This window comes from Hylaeus anthracinus, unplaced genomic scaffold, assembly GCF_026225885.1.
Source record: "Hylaeus anthracinus isolate JK02 unplaced genomic scaffold, UHH_iyHylAnth1.0_haploid 4, whole genome shotgun sequence".
NCBI lineage: Eukaryota > Metazoa > Arthropoda > Insecta > Hymenoptera > Colletidae > Hylaeus > Hylaeus anthracinus.
This window is the reverse complement of record NW_026535289.1, coordinates 9550445-9571781: the sequence shown is the minus strand read 5'-3', so window position 1 is coordinate 9571781 and position 21337 is coordinate 9550445. Positions and strand designations below refer to the sequence as shown.

Sequence of the window (21337 nt, the reverse complement as noted above, 5' to 3'; positions counted from 1 at the left end):
TTGTAACTGGAGAACCATCTTGTCGCATTATCCCTCTCAGACATTATAACGAGATAAAATGGTCTTCGAGTTCTCAATTTTAAAACCGTGGCCAGATTCATTCTTCTCGCTCACGAACAGTGAAGATGCATTCATGCAAACAGAATTTCTCAAAAATTTAATAGCATCAACGGGCTATGTGTATGCATCATTATACCAAATTTAATCATTCTCTGACCAACCACTCTTCAGATCTAAACCAAAGGAGGTCAACATAGACATACACCTGTACATAGGACACTTTCTAACCATCTCTTGCTGCCACTTACAATTCAAGGCACCTCAAAGCAATGAGAAATATAAAACGGAATTAAAATTGTACTAATCTTCCTCTTTAATATTCAATACTCCCCCCCCCCCCCCCGCAACTAAAGACATCGAATTACCAGAAGAAAAGAATTTGAAAAAAATGTTTCACCTTTCGCAGTTATCCCTAATTAGCGATACAAGTTTTAAAGGAATTTGCGACGTTTATCGGTATAGCGATCCCTAGACTCAGGAGGCAAAGAGATGGACCGAGAGAGTGATAGAAGACTCGCAACAGAAACGCTTCAGAGAGAGGGATAGCGCGAGCACAGGGAGAGAAAAGGTAACATGAGCGATGCGCTATCGCAGAACCCTGCCAGCGAACGCGGCACGACGCCGGGGTCGGCGCTATCGATTGGCGTCGGCGTTTCCTCGACGTCGCTATTTGCTCGCTGCCGACGTCGCCTTTCTCTCTCTCTTCATTCGTCCTCTTCTGCGTTCCCCTTCTCGTTCCCTCGCGCGTTCTCACCTCCGTTTCGTTCATCCTGCTTCGCCACCGTCGTCCGCCGCTCACCCTCGACGCTCTATCTCCGTTTAATCCACCTTGTCCCGCGTCCTCCCACTCGATCGACGTAAGCCTGTCTCTTTCGGCCGCGCAGTCACCCTCCGTTCGTTTCTCCTCTCTCGGGGGCGAGTGTTTGCCTCTCTGTCTCGCCAGAAGCCTCTCAACCACCCTAGTACATCTTTCTCCGTCCACCCCTGTTCTACTATAATCCCTTTCAAGAATTTTGGCCGGTCAGGGACACCACCCCACACTCACCTCCTTCGTGGGCTCCGGCTACATAGGCAACACGGACAACGTTGGCCTCGGATAAGACTCCAACCACTACCATCCCCCTCGTCGATGACGTCCACTCGCTTCGACGATGGTTTTCCCTTTTTCTCGAGAAGCTTCGCAAGATTCGCGTAGGCTCAGGTATAGGCTGATCCACCTAGCGCTAAATGAACTATCAATCAGCTCTCCGACGCATCCCTCGACCCAAGAGAATATCTATCTCGAACGAAAGGGGAATCCCAAAAAATAAACATCGAGAACCACGAGTCGGGACATGGTCGACCAACGGCAGAGTTCACTCCCCCGCTAGCCTCTATCGGCCGAAATTCTTGAAAAGGATTATAGTCGCTCGTGGCTCACGAGTCCCCCGTCGCAATCCCTCCCTTCGCCGCCCCTCTGTGCTCTCCGACTCCTTTCCATCCGGCGCGGTAACAGGTGTTGCTCCGGCCCCGAACTCGTACAAAATCGATGGGCAAGAGCCACATCGGCGTCGCGGCGAGGGGTTTCCCCTGCCGATTCACCGCCACCCTCTTGCTCGGCTTCCTCGTTCCTCTGGCTCGTTTCAACCCCTCGATACGGGAAAAGGGAGCCGGGACGGAGCAAAAGCGAAACGGAGAAACGCGAGGGACGAAGGACGGAGCCGGGGGTGGCGCGGATGAGGAGGAGGAGAACCTGTGGACACTGGGACGAGAGAGAAGGGAACGGGTGTGTGCGAGGGGTAGAAGAGAGGCGGCGGTACGCCGCGCAGTAAGCCGCGAGGGGTGACGGGAAGGAGCTGCACGAAGCGAGGGAGGAAAGGACGCAGGCGCCCAGGACGCTGGGCGACGCTGGCCGACGACGCTGCATTGGCAGTTGCACCCCAGCCACACCCGGTACGAGCCATGTAGTCGGGCTACCCTCCACCGCGATACACGGCGGACAATTGTTGCTTCTGCGCCCACAGGTGGTACATCTTCATCTTCGATCTTCGTCCGCGTAGACGCCTCGCGTCCAGCCCGTTGGATGGGCTGTGGAACCAACCGCTACGCGTCCTGGAACGGTGCACGTCGTCCACGTCGTGGCGAATAGTCGGTGAAACGCGGTGGTTAGCAGCCGTCGTCGTGGTTACGCTTGGTGCGCGTCGGTGTCGCGTGAGAGCTTCGTTCGACGTCCGCTCGCCGTTCGCGCATCGTTCCTGGGGGAAACGATCCCCGCGCTCCGAATTTTGCGGGGGATAATCGCACCAAGACAACAAGGAGAGGACAGAGAAACCAAGGAGCTGCGACCGAGTCCGGGCGGCCCGCAGGGAAGAGGATCGACTGATAGTCTGACGGTTCCTCTCGGAGGCTCACGGAACCCGAGGAACAGCCGCACGAGGGCAGAGTTGTAGCCTCTCGCGCGGTCCTGCCACTGCTCTCGCCACGGTAGCCGAAAAAGGGCGAACAAGCGGGCGGCGAAGCTGGCTGGTGAAATACGTCAGGAGGAGGAGGGGGGTCGTCGACTTACCCGGAGGGAGTTATCGACTGCGCGCGTAAGGCGACAGCGCACACGTACGGATACACAAACATCGCGGACCTGTTGTCCAACTTGTTGCTCGTCCCTGCAAAAGGCACACCCGCCCACCGCCAACGACAGACGGCCGTTTTCGAAAAGGAACGAGGAAGGACGAAGGGGAACCACCAGCCATCGTAGCGGGATCAACGACCCTGCGGCCGTCGTGGCCGTAGCCAGGCACGGCGGTTACCTGGCCGCGATCTCAGCGTGGCGGTGCGACCCGTTGGCTCGATGAAACGCAATGCCCGTAAACATTGGCAGTTCTACCATCGCAATCCCGTGCCACGGCTTTGAGACGAAGCTCTACCTTGGCCATTGGTCGATCCGCGAACGACGAGGACGCGTGGCTTCGAGGAACCGGAGGGCTCGCGATTAATCTTCGTACCTGGGCTTCAACAAGTGTCCAGCCGGTGTCCCCCGCTTGAGTTCGACGAGCTAAACGCCTGGTCGATCTGGAATCGTCGCGATGAGGGCACACTCGCGAAAACAGACACGCCCGACCACCAGAGCAACGGACGAAGGCGTCGCTGACGGATCGGGACGCTGCGTCCGAATAGACGCTCAACGCTGATGAGAGAAACGAGACTTAACCTGCGACAGAGATTTACCGCAATACCCCGTCGTGTGTACGTGCACCTGGAGACCCGACGAGGATGACGATCGCGCGGATCGCCGCGAAGTTGTGAAGTGTTCCTGTGGAAGTTGTGTACGGACACCGCGAGCGGTGCGATGAGAGAGAGGAATAGATAGGGATTGCCAGGAGTGAACGTTCGAATGAAGAAGAGGATTGAAATGTCGAACGACTGATCGTAAACGGGAAACAGGGCTGAAGTAGATGGTTAAAGAAACACGCGTACGCCAGAGTGGCTCGGGCGGCGAGCTTACATGAGCCAGTCAAGTGTATCCCGCGCGCACGGCGTGCACGCGTAAGCGTCGTTACGGCGTAATCTTCCACCCGTGAATACAACGAAAGCAATATTACAAACAAGGTAAAGCGACGAAAACGAAAATTTATGAAATAAAGCGAAAAAAAATGTTTTAAGGAAAACAAAGTAAAATAGAGAGAACTAGGGGCAAGCCAGGCACGTTTCGCGTGGCAGAACAATCTCTCACACCCTTGGGAGCCAGAACGGTTCTCGTTCGCTTCGAGCCACTAATTTTTCGGACCTCGAAGCTGAACCACTCGCTTCGCCGAAAGATATTTTAATAGGAAACGTATACACGCGTCTATATATACACACGCTAGCTGTACATACACACAGAACGCGGATCCGTGTCTCTCCGTGTACACGCGAGTACGCGAGGAAGCATAGTTGGACGGGGCATCCCCTCTAAAACGATCGTGCAACGACATCTAGAATTAAAACACCAAAGAAACGCGAAAACGTCGCGGTAACTTCCGATCGGAGCCCGAGAGGATCGTTTTCCACCGATCCCACCAGCGAGACATTTTAAGTTCTCGCGTTACGAAGGATTTGTTATACGTGGATCTCTGAGAGTCACAGATTTCAGAGGTAATACTCGAAGGGCGCGACAGGACCAAGCAGGGAACGTCTGACTCGAGTTGAGGACACCAGAAGGGATTTTCACCTTCTCACCCGGAAGAACGAGAATGTCCGCCAGGTCCGCGAGGAACACCGATCTCATCTGTTAAAGCGTTGATAAGAGTCGCCAAAGCTGATATGGCCTCTTCGAGGATCCGCCATAATGACATTTTGCTCGATCTGTCACGTGATCGAACGATCGGGTGACAAAGGACGATCGCTGGCGAAGCTGTCGAAGGATCTACCCGGTGTCCTCTAAACGCAAAAGCTTTTCTGGGGGTTCTACTCTGATAAGATCTCGTGAATCGAGAGACAGAGACGATAAATAATTCACGAGTAGCGCCGTAGTGGCTGGGAAAGACTGATGCGCCACACGGTGTTTCGTAGACACCTTCGAAGAGGAGCCCTGTGGATCCCCGCTTCGGGACACTGAACGGGGGCTCTCCGTATTTCTATTCAAGCTTCGAGACAGCGCGAAAACTGAGACAGCCAAGATGCCGCGGTGCTACATGGTGAAGAAGGCCCCGTGCAACAAGTACATAAGCAGCGTTGCCAGAGGATTCGAGAACTGGGGACGCGGCAGGAGCACGCCATCGCCGACCACCATGCAGATCCCGGTCTCGCCCATAGAAGGGAGCGTCGCACCCCCTGTTGCTCAAGGTACGACTATTAGCCCCTACCCCTCGCTTGTTATGAGTTCGACTTGTGACCCTTGAAACGATAATTGAACCGGGCACACTTGCTACGGGGGTGGGAAAAGGACGTCTGGTTTTGGGGGTGGTTGGTTGGAGTTAGAGAGGGGAGAGGGGATTCTGTCAAAGACGAGAAGCTTTGGTGTTGCTGTTAGGAACGAAGATGTAGTGGCCAACTTTGGTCCGGTCTGTAAATGACGTTTTGATGGGTAAATTGTATGGCATGGAAATACCTGTTGATAAAAAGGGCTTGAGTTTAGATTACAGTACTGTGCCACTTATAGGACATGGTTTACATTTTTAGCGTTAAAGAGAGTACTTCCACTATTGTTATTCAAAGCATATCCCATTTATTATTCAATATTTATTGACACAAGAAGCATTGATTTACATACTGACACACTGGTGAGGAAATAATTAACTCACGAAACTGTTGGTACACGTGTCGATTATTTATTTACCGCCAAACGTCATTAGTGTTCGTTTACATTATAATACAAGTCTGATGAGAAACTTATTATTTGTAACAAGACACACAGAAAAAGAATTCTAAATATTCAACTACGGGAAGACTTCTCCTCAGAAAGAAAACAGACAAAAAATGTTGTAGCTAAATAACGAACTTCACTTGTTGCTTAACATCTGCCCATATTAACTAGACGGGAAATGTTTATGCACATTCATATTTTTACAGATTCAGATATAGAATTGAGATTTAAATAAAAGTATGTGTTATCTTCTGATCGGTCCAACATGTATTTTATTGTTGATATTTCATACATTTCACAAATTTTCACTTGCCATAAACGCGTAAACATCCACAGTCTATACATAACACATTGAAATAATGAATTTTGAACTTGAATTTTAAACCTAAACTCTAAAAACTTCTATATCTTCTTCATAGTCAAAATCCATTTGTATCCAAACGACAATTTTCTCCATCTCCATACCAAATTATAATACAAATTCTGAATAGAAAAATTTCCATACCTCTCCCTTCCCTCCATTATTCCCTGCATTATTCAATAGGAAATTATTCAATAGGAAATGGTCAGAGGAATTTCCCGTGCAAGAAAAATTCAAAACAAAATCGGGTCGACGTGAACGTGCCGGTTCATCCGTCATAGAAAACGAGGAAAGGAGAATGGTAATCAATATTTTGGCTGCTGCTATTACGTCCAATTAATGTGAATGTTGCTGTTTGTTCCAAAGGCCCGCGGTATTGATTCACTCTCTAGTCATATATCGTGCGTCTCGGGTTGGTGCGGCACACAGCCGAGTGTTTCGTCGCAGGGGAAGAAAAATTTCTGCATGTGAAAGCGCCACGACGAAAATTGAGACGCGTTTGTCGAATATCTGTACGTTTCGCGATGCCCAAAATGTTTACCAGAACCTCTGTGGAGCAATTAATGAGGTGGGCAGGGTTAAATAAATTTGTATCGTGGAATTTTTTTTGAATATTTGGGTTGGGCGATAGAAATTCTTTTGGGAATAGTAATGAAATGGATTCCGGTGAATTCAGGTGGGATTCTTATCGAATGGTTGGGATGCATAATAGGAATTCTTTTTAAGAGTACTGGCGAGTTCTGTTTTAAAGGAATTTTTGTTGAATTTCTCGACTGTGCAGTAGGAATTCTTTCCAGTCGGTCTCTTTGATTGTAAATACTTCTTCAAAGCACTGATGAGTTCTATTTTAGAGGAATTATTGCTACAACTGCTTTACAATATTATTGTCAGTGGTATGCAAGAAGAATTTGTACATTTCTACAAACATTCTTATCAAACTACATACTCATATTTATATAGACAATTTCTCTAAATAGTACACTGTTATATAAAATCGTTTAAACAGTTACTCCAACAATAATGTTACAATTACAGTCAAAATATTCTGTGAAACGAAGTACAACTATCATTCCTTGACAGAACTCATAAAATCACTACCTGAAGACTTTTTTTACGCCTATTATAAACATTTCTACTTCAAACTTGCAATCTGTTTCTCCATTAAAATCCATGCTAAGAAAGTATTTCCATCAGATTCCGACGTGACAAGCTTCTTACCTGTTTGATTCCCAACCCCTTGGGAGGAAGAAGGGGTGTTCGAAAAAGAGAAAAATGTTAAACGAGGTGGCTATTCGTAGTGGGTGGCAGCTTCGTGCGGCACCGGGTGCAATTTCCCGGTAATGTGTTGCTCCTCGTAGCAAAACTGCATTAATTGTCTTGGAATCGTCGTTCGCGTTCCCAGTTCCCACTTCAACGACGCCTGGCCCCGTTTCGCGAGGCTAGGTTTACGGTTCGTGTTCATAATCGAGTGAATGAGAAAGTGTCATGCGAAACTTGCTGGAGACGTTAATGGAGCTGCAACAACCGTTCTTGAGACTCGTTACAATGCCTGCGCACGCTTGCGTCGTTGCCAATCGAACGCTATACACACCTCGGTCATCACTGTGAAATACATATGTAGAAGTAGGATTCCTAGTTCTTATAGAACGAATAGTTTTTAAAATACGTACACATCACATTGAGATATAAATCATGTATTTAGATCCACCATAATGGAGATTAGTAACAAAAGTAACGATAAGTAAATATTTTTCTTTAAATTATAATCGTAAATGTACGGGAAAGTTGGTAAAAGATGACGAATTTGTATCTATAATGAAAAACATTTCTCCGTTTAACTTATTTGGGAAATTCGTTAATCAAATTCATATTTAACAAATACTTTGTTACCTTCATCGAAACATATTCCGAGTTATAACGAAATTTTCTTATCGAAGCCATAAATAATTATTTTGCTTAACGTCGAGACTTCCCTTTTCCCTATAAATGTTGAGACACAGAATTAAGTTCTATGGCTCCTAAATCAACACCTCACGCCATCTAACACAGAATAAATCGTCGAAATCCGAAGAATAAAATCGCACAGGACCGTTTTGTTCTTAATCGAGGAAAGTTTCACACCCTCTTTTGACGAGGTCGACGTCGAAGAGCAACAGAGGACTCGAAACGATTCCCATTCGAGGACGAGCGGTCCTCCTGCACGGAAGTCAGCCCCAGTTGAAACGAAACGCGCAGTTTCATAACCGAGTTATCGCGAGATTTTATATCCGCTCGCTCGTAGACTCTCCTTAGCCATCCACTCATCCCCTTTGACCTCGTTTCCCAACATACTTGCCGTCATAATCCCGTCCCCCGTCCCGTTGCACCCAGTGCCTTCCAACCCTCCCATTCCTCCCTCACCTCCACAGCTCGCCATGCTTCTACGACGTGGTTCGACACTCCGCGCTTGGCACGCTTACAACAGGACTCGGGAATGACGCTCCGCCTCCGTCCCCTGGTTTCCTCCGTTGCTCATTAAGTCTCGATTAAAAAGTCAAATCGAGAAATCGAGTTACGCCGCGTCTTCCTACGGTGTCCCGTTAATATTACCGTGAACGGAAAAAGGAACGAAAGGGAAGGAAAAAAGGAAAGAAAGGGGGTGGATGAAGAGACGACTATGCTCTTTTCTTCGTTTCGCCAGCGATTTCCTCGCTTCGTTTCTGTGTTCGCCTCTTCTCCACCTCCTGAACGGAAACAGACGTACACCCAACCCCCTCCTCCTCCTCCTCCTCCTTCTCCTCACACCACTTCACCGTCAAAGTTTTTCCATTACAAACGAAATTCCAGTACCACCCCCTCAACCTCCTTCAGCTTCCTCCTACCTCTCCACCCCCATCTAGCCAGGTGGGTTTATTAAATTTCACCGCCGAGGCTTCTCGTTTTCCATCGAAGGCAGAGCGCCCCTGCCCGATGCACGGAAAGTTTAATTGCTGCGCATAAAGGAGAACCGGGGGGATCGATGGCGCTACTTCTTCCGTGGAGTTACGGTTAACAATGTCTTCTTGGGCTTCTCGGGAACCTGACGAACGGACCTGTTCGAGCAAACGTTCCTCGCTCGTGGGACCTTTGTCGAGGGTAACTTGGAATGATGTGTCGCGAGATGGAGTCGTCGCACGAATGCGTGGGCGGATTTTGTATTGGTGACGCAGAAGAAGATGAGCCCTCGGGGGCTGTGAATACGGATTGGGGGAGGGATGTGACGCTCTGGCGTCGAGTACGACGTATTTTATTTTAGGATAGGTCCTGGACATTTTTAAAATGCTGTAGGTCGAGGTAAATGTTTCTATTGCATCGATGGATGTAGAGGGTTATCTGAAAAGGATCTTCTGAACTTTGTTTTTTAATTAAACACAAATGGTATGGAATGTATCTGAATTTATTTTTATTTTTAACCAAGATACACGTGATTGACGTTTTTGTGTGTGCCCACCACACTGATAGGCATATGAGAGCGTAGTAATATTTAATTAAAACTCTCCCACGCTACACCGAGTCTTCCTCTTCCCCAGAATATCTGAGCACGCAGTCTCAGGACACGACAGCGACAGCGGTGAGGGCATCCGAGCAGGAAGCGTCGAAGGAGAGGACCACCGCGCCCAGCAAGGTCGACGCCAGCCCATGGACGCCCAACGACGCGACGACGGAGTTCCCAACGGCAATGCGGATGGAGACGACGGCGGTGATCGTCTGCACGACGGGATCCACATCAACGACCACGCCGCCCACCGAGTCGATCGGCTCGGGCGTCGAGAACGCGACAACGACCACGTCCACGTTACTCTTCACGACTCCCAGGTCGCCGTCCAGAACGTCCGTGGACCAGCAAACGACCATCTCGATCATCCATCACTCGCCACCAGGGGAACCGTCGCCTCCCTCGAGCACCGCCACACCGTATCACCTGGAGGAGACCGCGAACACCTCGACGAACCATCCGACGCCAGACACCAGGATAGGATCGTCCAACTGCAACGTGATCACCAGTCACGTGTCCTCGATGTTCAAGGATCGTTCAGCCGCGGAAACGGAAGCTGCCCACGACCTGCTGGAGCTCTCGAGGTCCCTGCCCCCGTTGCCGCCCCCGAGCGTCGCCATCGGGCCACAGAGCGTCATAGAGGCCCCAGCGACCGACATCCAAGAAATGACCGTCTACCAGCCGGACCAACCGATCTACCAGGTGAACACCATCGACCTGGCGAGCTCAGCTGTCTACGCTCATCACCAGCCTCACCAACCTTCCACCGCCAGCATCATCTACGAGCCTAGCGCGACGATAGTTCAGCAAACGGGAAGCGTTTTCATACCACTCTCGCCAGTCCAGGAGATCCTCCTGACCTACAGCACACCGTCCATCCCGTGCACACCGATCGTCGCCCAGCAGCCCCTTCAACCGCCGCCCCATCAGCAGCTGCACCAGCACCAAGCCATCGAGGCGGCGCCACCCCTGACGCCGCCTACATCCGAGTGCAGCAGCGACATCGAGAACAACAACCCCAACTCGCAGCCTAGCCAGAAGGACAAGGAGGTGCAGACGGTGATCGAGCAGTCGGAGGCAAAACCGGCGAGTTACACCTACGACACGCTACTGGTGGCCGATGGCAGGTCCAAGAACAAGAAGACGACACACAGCCAGAAGATTCCGGAAGCTGAACCGGTCGAGACGCCTGAGACGTCCAAGATCGGACGTTACGTCTGCTGCGAGTGCGGTATGTTCCTCGATATGGAGTACGATGTGATAGATTCAGGATAATTGAGGATGGCGGTGGTGGTTAGCTGTGGTGAATGTTTTAGGGAGGTTGGTTCGCGTGGTTAGCGAGCCCTTTTGGGACCTTTGAGATATAGGCTTTAGGATAGTAGGGATTATTCTGGGAGTGATAACTGGCTTAGTTTGGATCGGGGTACGAGCATGTTTCCAGATGACTTTGCTTCTTGAGACAATTTAGTGATTTCTGGCAAAAATGTTAAACAATACGAGTTTCTGATTTGTACGTCCTTATAGTAAATGACAGATTAATGCAATACAGTTACAACAATAATAAAACAAAACAGAAGGCAATATACATACATACTTAAATATACAGAGTTTTGCAATAGGTCTCAATTAGATGCGAGTTAAGTCCAAAGTAGATGTAAGGATAAGAGTTAGTCCTGAGCTGAATCACGCGCAAAGTGTTCCCCAATTTCAGGTAAACAATACGCCACCTCGTCGAACCTGTCCAGACATAAGCAAACGCACCGCAGCATCGACTCCCAATCGGCGAAGAAGTGCATCCACTGCGGAAAGGCGTACGTCAGCATGCCCGCCCTGGCGATGCACGTGCTCACCCACAAATTGACGCACAGCTGCGGCGTGTGCGGAAAGATGTTCTCGCGACCTTGGTTGCTCCAAGGTCACCTGAGGAGCCACACGGGCGAGAAGCCGTACGGCTGCGCGCACTGCGGCAAAGCGTTCGCCGATCGCTCGAATCTACGCGCTCACATGCAGACCCATTCCTCCGACAAGAACTACGAGTGCCACAAGTGTCACAAATCGTTCGCCCTGAAGTCATACCTGAACAAACACCTGGAGTCCGCCTGCCAGAGGGAGAACGACGACAGCAGCAGCAACGACGTCGACCCGATACTATAAGGCTTCGGGTCTCGGTGGGACGCGCGTCGTTCGCGCGGTCGGTCATCGTCAGGTAAATCATATGTTGGTGAAACTTATTGTTGTCGGAATAATTAGCAAGATTGACGGAATTGTTTCATTTTTGTGCCTTTTTGAGATACGCTCAATTTAGAAATTCTATGTACGATGGGATGACTGTAGTGACGATTTAGACTATGATGAACGACTATGATCTAAATCCTGATCTAAACTTTTCTTTTCCAGTGAGCGATGGCCCCAAGCGAACCAAAGGCGGGCCAAGGTTCTTCGCCAAGGTGCACGAGACCTCACGCTGCAGAAGTTCGCCACCGTCGTCGAGGAAACCGATGGAAGATCAACGTTTACGTGTCGTTGATCTCACGTCGACAACAATGGATCAATTCACGTCCGAAACGGCCCAGGTTGGAATCCGATAGCCTCAACGGTGACGGCGAGTTCATCCCACTTTTACCACTTTCTCTTCGAGAAACTCTTGGGAATCGAGTCGAGGTTTCGATCGAGGACCTACAACTAGGGAAGGAAAGTCTCCAAGGGGATAAGGTAACTTCCTCGCCGTCATCGTTGACGTCATCGGGCGAGTCATCGCGACAAACACGAAATCTGGGTAAGCGAGAACAATTTTTGTGTGCGAAGGATTTGTTGTTCAGGGTGTTTCCAGTGAATCTAGGAACTCATGGATGGGGAAACTCGGGATAATGAGAAAAGTTTATGTAAACGTTGATCTTTATTTTCTAGTTGCTAAATTAATATGCAGAGTGGGAACTGCGCGTTAATTAATTTAGAAAATATTCTGCTGTGTTTACATCCTCGGCAGAATTATTATTATATTCTCAAGGATACATTGATACATAGTACCGAGGAAAGAAGAAGATTTTGGATGAAACGTGTTTGTAACTAACACTTTAATATGGGCTGCACTGTGTACTGTACTTAGCCAGATAGTTTGTGTTGTTTAGTCATAAAAATCTCAAAAACTATTTTTTTCTTCAATATCTTTAATACTCATCAGCGACTATTAGTAATATAATATTTTTGCCTAGAATGAAAATGGATAATTGGTATACTCGTTACACTTTCCTTCAAATATAACATTAAAAATTCCAGCTAAACTCTTTTAAAGAAACCAAAATTCTAAAAAACATATGTCTACTGTTTACATGAACTTTTCTCTTCGTAATAAAAGCACCCTGTTGATCAGTGGACGTCGAACCAACGCGCAGACACGGTTCGAACTTCCGTTTGGTGCCTCGCGCGACGCCAATGTATCCCCTACCGCGGTTGGATGTTGAAATCGTGGAAGAAAGCATGTTCAGGCCAAGAGATGGGCAAAATTCTCGTCTGGATACAAATAGAATTAACACAACGAGTAAAACGATAAACAAAACTTTTTAGCCCTTACTTTTCAAATAAAAATTTTACAATTTCATGGTGAACAAAAACGTCACGCGTCTTGTCTGTTATTTGAACGAATCGTTGCCCATCTCTGGTTCAGGTGTCGAACGATCGGTATCGTTCGGACCAGCGCGACACAAATGGCATTCCTTTCATCCCTCTGGGCTCGATGTCGGCCGCGAAATCGATACTCGCGGAGCTTCGAGGGAAACGAGTCGACACGGTTCGTTCCTGATCGATCGTAATTAAGGCTCCTGTTCGGTAGAACTCGAGGGGGTTGCCACGATCAAGGCGTGGGTGAGCGGTGAATCGATACAATATTATCGAGGGACCATCAATTTTCAAGTAAAATTAATTTCGAAGAAAATTCACGCGAAACGAGCGAGGAGAAAGGAGGTCGGGTCAAAGAGCTTCGTGAGACGAAACGAAACAATGAAAATCGAAGGAACGAAGGAAAGCTCTGTCACTCACGACACGGTTTCGATGTGCAGCTTTTGATCTTCGACGATGCTCCGTTTTTAACGCTTGGGAGCGTCGGGAAATCGCACACGATTTCTTACTTTCCACGTATCGATTTTAGGAAAGGTACAATTTCATATAAAGTTTTCTATTCTACCTTACAATTGTCTATCTATATTAATTACAACTTCTATTTTATCTTGTGCCTGTGTAAACGCAAATTGGTCATTTGTTGAGACTTCAATAATGAAAATTTTAATTTCAATGTTTTTCTATCAAAATGTATATCTTCATAAAAGTATCAGCAATAGATTGACAAAGTTTCCCTAATGAAAATAAGCCTAGACACGACCTTGTTCGAACTATCTTTAATTTTAAGTAAAAAAGTTTTTCAAACATGATTTGAGTGACGTAAAAATGAAATTAGTCCGAAGTGGGTCGTGTCTGGGCTGATTTTCATCGGAAAGACCTCAGCAATCCATTAACAATACTCTTGACACGGTCAAACAAAAATACAAACTAAGATCACTACCTTTTTTCGATATAACAACGCCGGTAAACCTAATCACATTACCCTTATATCGAAGGACCACCATATCGTCTCAACAAACCATTTATATAGGTATAAACTAGGAACCCGACATTTAACAATTCATGATACGACCAAAGCTAATAATATTTGAATGCATCATGCTTACATTCAATCAGAAATAGAACATCGAGGTTAAGAGACACGTATCTCGAATAAATCGAATTAGGACTCGACGCTCCCTAAGCACTCTTTTTTCTATTTTTTTTTCTTTTCTTTTTTTGAAGTTTCATCGACATTCGCGGCGCACAATGCGACGGGGCACACGTCGAAGGTTTTCATCAACATTTCACGTAAACTGGACCACCTGTTGAACGCCGGAATGACCATTCGGTGGCGAAAGCGTCGGTTCGTTCTGCTCCCCTGAATTATAGAACATCTTCCTGTAATTTCCTCGTTGTTAAATGCGCGAACGCGATCGCGACCAACTGGGGCTCGCGCATAAAACTTATCGACGCTTTATTTCTTTTTGCCGTCGCGTCGGGAGCTCTCCGTTTCGGATAATAATTTTCGAAGCGCACCGCGCTGGCCCGGGAGCGATTAATTCGTGGCGATTGTGAAGCTAGTCGTAGATCGTAGTTATGTTTTTAATTCGCTGCTAATCGATAAGGTGGATTTATATTTTAGTAGATAAGATCAAGCTTCGGGGTAGTCGCGCTTACTTTTCCTAATGGCTAGTCGATTTGCTTGACGTGTTGAGACTGAACGTCCACGTGAAATGGTGTTTCAGATAAAGTGTTCAAGAATTTATAAATATTTATTAATTTGTTATTATATTAATTTATGAACAGTTGTTCGAGTTAACGTTTATTCTACGTAATTATAGTTTAGTTTTATTTATGTTATTTATTTAATATACAGAGTATAGCGATATTCCACCCCAAAGATTGTTTATGTTTATTCAGGGGCGAAAATGTTATCAATGGATTTACGAGGATCTCCTGATGAAAATAAGTCCAAACACGACCTACTTCGGACGACTTTAATTTTATACGTAATAGAAATATTAAAAAATGATTTGAGTTTTGCCAAAAATTGCTCGAATGGGGTCGAGTTTGGACTCATTTTCATCGGAAAAAACCTCGCCAACTCATTAATAATACTCCCATGAAAATACAAGAAATGTGTATAGTTTTTCACTCGATTCAGAGGGTAATGGGCGGTCCAGAATTCTTGAACACTTCTCTTCGTCGATGACTCTAGGTGAGTTGCGAAATCCGATTAGTAGAATGCGATTTGACGTTGCCATGCTCTGCTAATCAGAATTCTGAACGCTTCTACGGCGCGTTTCATAAAACGATGAAGTGAATTCATTTCAAATTATGTGACTGCGCCTATCGTTTCAGTGTAAACAGGCTTTGTTGCGCCGAGTGTACGAACCACTTAGAATGCTTCGACTTGTTCGACCCAGTACGCCTCGTTACGAAAAACACCAAATTGTCCAATGTGATATTAATTTAGAGAATCCTGTCGAAACGGAAAACGAAACGAACGGACACCGTCGCGTCGAGCGAAAGCGATGAAAGGGATGCCTGCCAAGCGAGTATCGAATGTTGTATTACTCGCGTATGAAACCAAAGAGACTTACGCTCTAGTCAGCGAGCTACGCTTCGTTTTATCTTAGGTTGCCCACCCCTAGCGGAGGGCATGTGTATAGTCGGTGATGTAATCGTATTTTGTTCCGTCGTCGTGTTGCTCTCTTGCTTTAGCGCGATACGCGTTTTTATATGACGTAGAGATATTTTGGTACGAGACATTTTGAGCGATTGTACGATATAGAAGAGAGGGGGCGAATGAATTTACGTGAATACTTTTAATCGATTAGTTGACGTAGTTGACAGCGGCGTGGAACGGCGAGCCGCGCTCCTTAAGAGCTTTAGCGATTCAAGGTAGCGCTCTGGTTTGTCGTTTGAATTCGACGTCATGGTATACTAATGTTTAAACTATAAATAGGATTATAGTTTGACTAATTTTTAAAAGAAAACTGGAAGTAAAAATAACGACCGTACAAAAGTTACCTTTGATATAGTTGGCACAAGATTCGTCTCTTTTTATACAACTGCGCATTTCCCTTGCGCATTAGGGGCGCTGTAGAGGCTAATATAGAACGAACAGTCGATTTTTCGTGAAAACAAACCAGGAGCCTGCCTTAAATTGCACAAAACGTACCGACATCAAATTGTCTATCCGTTTCCTCGCTCCATTGTTTACCAAGATTATTCTCTCAAGCGTCTCTATTCGTTCGTTTAAACGTAAGCAACGCACGAGTGGTACAGAACCTACCAAAGATTTAAAAAAATATTACGGTAATCGTCTTTTTTTTTTGTCAATTCTGAACTACTCGTAGGTAGCTCGATAAAAGGTCAGAAATAGACTTGCCTAACGCTACACGTTCAATTCTACGACGAGATCGTTCAGCTGTAAATAAATTCAATTATTTCCCCATAATTTCCGAACAATTACGCGAGCAATAAGATGATTTGTGATCGTACGTAGAGTTCCTAGCCGTAATCGTTCTTTGTTCATTGGGTCTGTTAAGCGAGTCTGATTCTGACTGAACTCCGTTGAAATGGGAACAACGTTACCCTGTACTCGTTTTATGCGTTCGTTACGATTCTAAGCGGCAAGAAACAGCGAAGCTTATGGTAAATCCTCGAGTCCTGTTCCCAATGTGGAAGAAAGACGCATGTAGAGCTTACGCCTATGTCGTAAAGGCCCGTTTCCACCTGACGCAAGCTACACGAATGCCATATTTCAATCATAAATGGCTCTGTGTCGGTTCAAAATCGTGGTTACGTCACAATGTTGATAATCATGGATTTGTGACACATGGAAACGGACCCTATGATCGGGACCGACCACCACCGCGAAGGTCGGATACTTCTTTACAATTTGGTCGCACCTTTAATGATATTCACAGCTACCAGTCTCGTCTTCATAACTGTATTACAATTATCGACAGTCAATCGAATCTATAATTAGAGTTAACCTCGTAACGGTAGTCAATAATAAAACCAAAAAAGTGGGGAGCTATAACTGTAGCGTTTACCAGGCGAAACGTTCTTCGTCGTCGTGACGAACCTTCGTCGAAACAAGTTTTCAGACCTTGGGGCTCGTTTCACTTTTTTTTACAATATTTGCCTTACCATTTACCAAACACCATAGTTTGGTAAAGCTTTGTTACTTGACAAAACACATTTACTTCTTTTCTTTTCTACATGTTCTGTTTTTATCGCTCTATTATATCATCCCCATCCCGCTGCTAATAAAAGTGTCAGCAGTCCTATAAGGCCCGATGGGCCTACAAGGAGCGATCAATGCGACCAAGGACAGCTACAGCCCCTGAAAATATTATCTACATTTGTGGAAATTTGGTCAGAATTAAACTACTATAGTGTATTCATATTTTACGAAAGAATCGACTCGACGACCGATCGTCATTTCGTCGAAGAACGTTTCGCAACGGAAGAATATTCTCGAAATTATATCGCAGCTTCGGGGCTTGCCGACACGATTTCTACGCGCCACCCGTTCCGCGAAGAGGAAGACGAAGAATTCGCAGAAGAAGGGGGCGCGCGCAACAACAACGACGCGCGAAATCGATTCGACGAAGGGAAGTAATATATCGCAAGCCGCAGAACTGAGTACCCGTAAATACAAACTAATTATTAGATCCGCCGTAGTGTACTCGAGCGAAAGCAAAAAATGAAAAGAAACCACAAAAAAAAAAATGGTAAATTAGTATTAACGATGTAACGATGAAATGGGCAAGTCGACGCACTATTTTTTAGATACGCGAAAACGATTTAAAGCCAGGCCCCGGGACGATCATGCCTCGTACGTTTCTCGGTCTGGGGAAAGCTTCTTGTCCGCGACGAAGGACCGTTCTTATTGGCTGTGTGCTCGAAACTTCGAATCGAATGGGAAATCAACGGGTACGATGACGAAACGAGGGAAATTGTTGGCGATCAATCTCGCGACGTTGTGGATTCTTTCGAAATATTGCGCACAGCATTTCCAAAATGGCGTCACAACATACACTGGCCGTTCATCCACCTCGAAAAAACGATGTCTTAATAATCACGAATCGATTATTATAATTACTCAGTCGTTACAATTTATAATCATATTAGCTTGAACAAGTTGCATTATAGCAATTAATATCGTAATTTACTACAAATAACTAACAATATATGGACTCAATATTCACAGTTACTGGTCCAACCTCTAGTATTTAACTTCCAACATATATTTTTTAATACAAGTGTACAAAACTGCGAAGAAGAAATTTTTTATTCGATGGTATGAATGCGCCAGTATAGAATACTATCTTGGAAACGCTCTGTATGTAAGATAACAAAAGAATCAACTTAGAAGACGCGACGTTATTTATTTTTTTGATCGATAACTCGAATATGTCCCATTTGTCCTTGGTCAATCATATAAATAGACGTCTCGTTTGACCTTATCTAATCATGTAAGCAAATGTCCTATTTGATTTTAGTTAAATAGTACACATGTCGTGTGAATTGGAAAAATACAAGGGGAAAACCCTTGTATGCTTTATAAACACCCTGTATACTACACCAACGCGTAATATAACCGTGAACTTTGCATTGACGTGGCGGTTATCCACCAATCTCAGCTGTCACCCCCTGTCAATTTATCGGCAAGTGATCTGAGTGTAAACTATCCCGTACTTAAAGACAAACTTTATAATTACAATTACGCTATCGTCGTAATTGCCCATTAACGCATGACAATGTCGCATTTTTGCATCGCTGGCTAATTGCTCGGATTCGCGTCGTACTCGTTACCGTCACGAACCCTCGCTTAACAGAATTTTTCTGTTAGATAAAACCAACCCCTCCCCGATACACGAGCACGATTAACCATAACCTCGATGGAAGATATGTCATAGCTGTAAAACTATCTTTAGAAAAAGAAAGACACACGCACACATGCATACACACCTACAGACACATAGCGAAAAGAAAATGTAAAAAGAAATTTCCTTACCACGCGAGCCATTGCGGGAGACCGATTACCATTTCGACTCGTCGCATAATTAAGTATATACAAAAAAAAAAAAAAAGAAAAGACTCTAAAAAGGACCAAAGTACTTAAACGTTACTACGCCCAAGGTGTGGCGCCATTATGCAGCGATAAATATGTAATGTAATAAAATAATTATCGCTCTCGCGGTGATTACTCATTGTCAATAAGGGTGAGGAATATAAGTGAGGGAAGTGATGAGGGGTATGTAGAGGAGAGGTGTAAGTCCGAATATGTTAACTGTATATTTGAGAACACGGTAAAAAGAACAACGAAAACGTGACAAACATTGTCCACGTAAATGTAATTAATTAACTTATTAGACAGACACCCGAGATATTATATATGTATATGTACGTGTATGTTAGCCGAATGCTCCAACAACACAAAACTTCCTTGGAGAACGACCGCCTCTAATTAATTTCGAAACTGGACACCTCCTACGTCAAATATAATTTTTCAATAACGCAAGTTAGATATTGCGTTCGTGAATGGATAAATAAATTGTTGAAAAGAAGATATCAATCGAGAATAATGCAGATTTTAATCATACAATTGTTTAATTGAGAAAACAGTCTGCAATGGATAATTTAGTGATTTTGAAGTCATGTACCGACTCAGACATTTTCAGCCATTTTCTCTTAAATTACCATGGTACGGTAAACAGACGCTGTTTTGCTCACGACACAGGTTCATAATTTTGTAATTATTATCGATCGAACCTGTGCACCATTCTCTCAAGGCTGTCTAAATACGTAGCTTGTAGCGAAATTATTCGCGGCGACGGAAGAGGGCGTGAAAAATGAATTATCCGTTGCATAATTAAGCGGATAACTTATAGGCGCGGTGATAAGAAATAGGTTATCCATTAATGAATTCAATTACGAAATTAATTAGAGCGCGATCCAAGCTCACCGCCGTACGATAATTTAGATTTCGCTCAAGTCACATGGCAGAGTCGATAAATATGAAATCTGTGCTGCACTTGTGACGTCATCGAGTCGTTTCCCATGCACACATAGACGCACACACAACACACAGAAACACATCGTGAACGATCGAGCAAATGTATAAAAAAAAAAAAAGAAAAGAGAAACAAATGCATCCGTGACACGAAAAAAAGTTCGCAGAGAAGCAGGCATGATCATCAGCAAAACCTGGCTATCGCAAGAACAAAGAAAACACGGAGAAAAAGGGAAAAAATCGTAAGGTAACAAAAAAAAAATAGGGTTTAGATTAGTGTGATACAAGGTACGACAAAGCAATAATTTAGTGATTGTATGATATATTTGATTAGTGAGTTAGCGAACTAAGTTTAATGGTAAAATTTCGGAACATATAAACATTTACTCGATAAATCGTATAGTTTTGTAGAAACGCTGGGATGACACGCCATTTCGGAGAAGAGAAAAAAAAACACAAAAAAAGGAAACGAAGAAAAACCGCTGTCTTGGGATCAATGATTTTATCGCGACGAAAGTCGGGAAAGGGTTAGGCGAAAAATTAAAGAAACGTGTAAGGCTGACGATCGACGATAAACTTTTTCTTACGCGTGGGATAAAATTCTCTATTTTTTGTAAATCACGCATCGACGAGGATTCTGCGACCAATTGATCGAGGGAAATCACTTTGCATTAATTTCACGCAACTAAATTATTGTTCTACTTTTGAAGTACTTTTTCCGTATGACGTACGCTTCATTTACGAGCTAACGTTGAAATATTACAAATCGTGAACAACTACTAATTTATTTGTTTCTTAAGCACTTGATTCATCAAATCATGTAACATAATTTGAGTTGGAGCAACATTTTTGTCGATGCGCGAATCTCATTGATGATAAACTGTTGTTTAATGAATTTAAAAAGAATACAAATCGATCGAGATAACGTCGAAAAGAACATGGCCGCTTCGTTTGAATCGAAATGTGATTCGCGATGTCGATTATTTTACTCATTTTTCCCGCCAACGATCATTGCACAGTACAATTCGAGTGTTTGGTCCAAAATCTGACAAACAAATAGTCACCGAACAGATCTGATTTCTGAAAAGTTACGACTGGATTAATGTGAAGAAGATAGAAGATCGAGGAGACACATCGCTCGAATTCTTTCGAATGAAACAACTGCAAACGAAACAAAACACTTAACAAAGCGCTGGAGACTTCAGATTAGAAACATCTTTTTTTGGTAAATTCGCGTAGAATTTTGTGAAATCTTAACATGAGTAGAAATACTGAAATAGGAGACGTAATTATCTTTGCCACTATTTCCATAGAATAAAATTAATTACTACACCATCGTGCATGCACGTGTATTATTCTATTGAACGTATAATCTCAATCTTTCAAAGTTTGATGCGCAACATTCACACTACATGTAACAGCTATTACGACCTGTTCTGTTTAAGATTTTGTGCG

General features: G+C 45.0%; 1 protein-coding gene across 1 annotated transcript; it reads left to right on the top strand.

The window, feature by feature from the left end:
* Nucleotides 1–478: 478 nt before the first annotated feature.
* LOC128894766 (mucin-2-like) lies at nt 479–20009 on the top strand. The gene is made up of 4 exons (XM_054156748.1): nt 479–4857; nt 9287–10483; nt 10964–11458; nt 11650–20009. Exons 1-3 carry the CDS (start codon nt 4692–4694, stop codon nt 11404–11406), a joined length of 1806 nt encoding a protein of 601 aa, XP_054012723.1. The 5' UTR covers nt 479–4691; the 3' UTR covers nt 11407–11458; nt 11650–20009.
* The last annotated feature ends 1328 nt before the right edge of the window (nt 20010–21337 follow it).